This window comes from Hyalella azteca, unplaced genomic scaffold, assembly GCF_000764305.2.
Source record: "Hyalella azteca isolate HAZT.00-mixed unplaced genomic scaffold, Hazt_2.0.2 contig10325, whole genome shotgun sequence".
In the NCBI taxonomy this organism is placed as follows: Eukaryota; Metazoa; Arthropoda; class Malacostraca; order Amphipoda; family Hyalellidae; genus Hyalella; species Hyalella azteca.
The window spans coordinates 64,589-66,857 of NW_025940369.1; the positions used below are offsets into that span (position 1 = coordinate 64,589).

At 50.9% G+C, this 2,269-nt stretch overlaps 1 protein-coding gene across 1 annotated transcript in view; it reads right to left on the reverse strand.

Annotated features, from left to right (window-relative positions):
* Positions 1-2,013: 2,013 nt before the first annotated feature.
* Positions 2,014-2,269, reverse strand: part of LOC108680405 (rootletin) — a 21,942-nt gene continuing 21,686 nt past the window's right edge. Inside the window, exon 17 of the mRNA XM_047882382.1 lies at positions 2,014-2,160. Within this exon, the coding sequence (XP_047738338.1) occupies positions 2,014-2,160 (147 nt within the window). The remainder of the gene's footprint in view (positions 2,161-2,269) is intronic.

The following is a 2,269-nucleotide window of genomic DNA, read 5'->3' on the forward strand; positions in this document are numbered from 1 at the left end:
CCCGAAACAGAGTGGGCCACCCCGAAACAGAGTGTGCCACCCCGAACCAGAGTGGGCCACCCTGAACCAGAGTGTGCCACCCCGAACCAGAGTGTGCCACCTCGAACCAGAGTGGGCCACCCTGAACCAGAGTGGGCCACCCCGAACCAGAGTGGGCCACCCCGAACCAGAGTGGGCCACCCCGAACCAGAGTGGGCCATTCCGAACCAGAGTGGGCCACTTCTATCGGAAATACCACTAGGATTCAGAAAGAAAACTAATTTCTTCAGAGAATCACATTGGTTCAAAGTTTACCACTAAAATTCAGGGAGTAGCCGTGAGGTCCGGAAAGAAACACTGAGATTCAGATAGAACCACTAAGGTTCCGCAGAAAGCATTTGGGTGCAGAGAGAATCATTGGGAGACAAAGGACTGTAAAGATTAGGAGGGCCCTGACAGCTAAAGAGACCTTGAGGATTCAGAAAACACTAGGGATACCAAAGATTCCGAGGGTTCATCACACCCAACGGGTTCAGAAGACCCTACGGGTTCTGAAGACCCTATGGGTTCAGAAGACCCAACGGGTTCAGACGACCCTATGGGTTCAGAAGAACCAACGGGTTCAGAAGACCCTACGGGTTAAGAAGACCCAACGGGTTCAGAAGACCCTACGGGTTCAGAAGACCCAACGGGTTCAGAAGACCCAACGGGTTCAGAAGACCCTATGGGTTCAGGAGACCCAACGGGTTAAGAAGATCCACGGGTTCAGAAAACTCAGAGGTTCAGAGGTCACCGCCAGATCTAAGAGAAGGCGAGGCTCTTCTTGGCGCCGGTGTCGCCCCTGCGTCGCCGCGGCGACACGGAGCCGTAGCGGCGGCTGGAGCGGCCGTCCCCAGGCGACACCGAGAGGCCCGACAAGTTCTGCGGAGGAGGAGACGTTAGGACGGGCGTGCAACTGTAACGTAAAACTGTAACTGTAAAAACTGTAACGTACTCAGACGTACCTGTACGTTGGGCACTCTGACGTGCCTGTACGTCGGGCACTCTGACGTGCCTGTACGTCGGGCACTCTGACGTGCCTGTACGTCGGGCACTCTGACGTGCCTGTACGTCGGGCACTCTGACTGTATCTCGGCGTCCAGAGCTGAGGTGGACACTCTGGGGTACTTGTATCTCAGCGTCCAGAGCTGAGGTGGACACTCTGGGGTACCTGTATCTCGGCGTCCAGAGCTGAGGTGGACACTCTGNAATCGTGACCGAAATATAACAGGCAATCGTGATCGAAATACAACAGGCAATCGTGACCGAAATACAACAGGCAATCGTGACCGAAATATAACAGGCAATCGTGATCGAAATACAACAGGCAATCGTGACCGAAATATAACAGGCAATCGTGACCGAAATAAAACAGGATTGACTGAAATCCACCAGGCAATCGTTGCTGAAATCTACCAGTCAATCTCAATTGAAATTTATTAATCAATAAGACTACCAATCGCTCAAAGAGACGCACCGTGATTACAATTAGATAATTCTGAAGGAAATCTACATCGTAATTAATGTGCTTTATTACCTCAAAAATAAATGAATGATTTCGAGTGAAAAAGTTATGAGTTAAACTAAACCACCAGGTCTCGACGAGGATTTCATGAAAACGAAAAGAGAGAAAAGGGCTCATATACAAAAAAGGCTCATATACATAAAGGCTCATCATATACAAAAAAGGCTCATTTGAAAGGGCTCATATATGCTCAGCGCACCATCCTTTCATTAACGTTTCTTGAATGGCACTTACGCCCGTTACCATAACGTCTGAATTATGTAAGACGGCATGCTCAATTATTGTTCACATCTCCGTAGTTATTATGTGAATTTATGATCCCTTTACTATGGAATTGCTATTTAAAGTATATACATAGATAAGATAAAAAATGACGTTGCACCAATTCAGTGTCGAGATTTCTGGATATTAGTTTGAGTGTTTGGTTACGCTACCTGCCGCCGCTACACCACCTGCAGCAGCTACACCAGCTACACCACCTGCTGCTCGAGCGCATGTATGCGCAGGGTGCAGCGTTCCTTCTCCTGCCGCAGCGTCTCCAGCTGCTGCGCGAGACGGCGCAGCTTCTCTGCGTCGCCCTGCCGCTCCCGCCGCTGCTCGCTCGCCTGGTCACGCAGCTGCAAAGTGGGTCAGCAGGTGAGTCAGGGGGGCGTCAGGTGAGTCAGGGGTGAGTCAGGTGAGTCAGGGGGGCGTCAGGTGAGTCAGGGGACATCCAGGTAAGTCAGG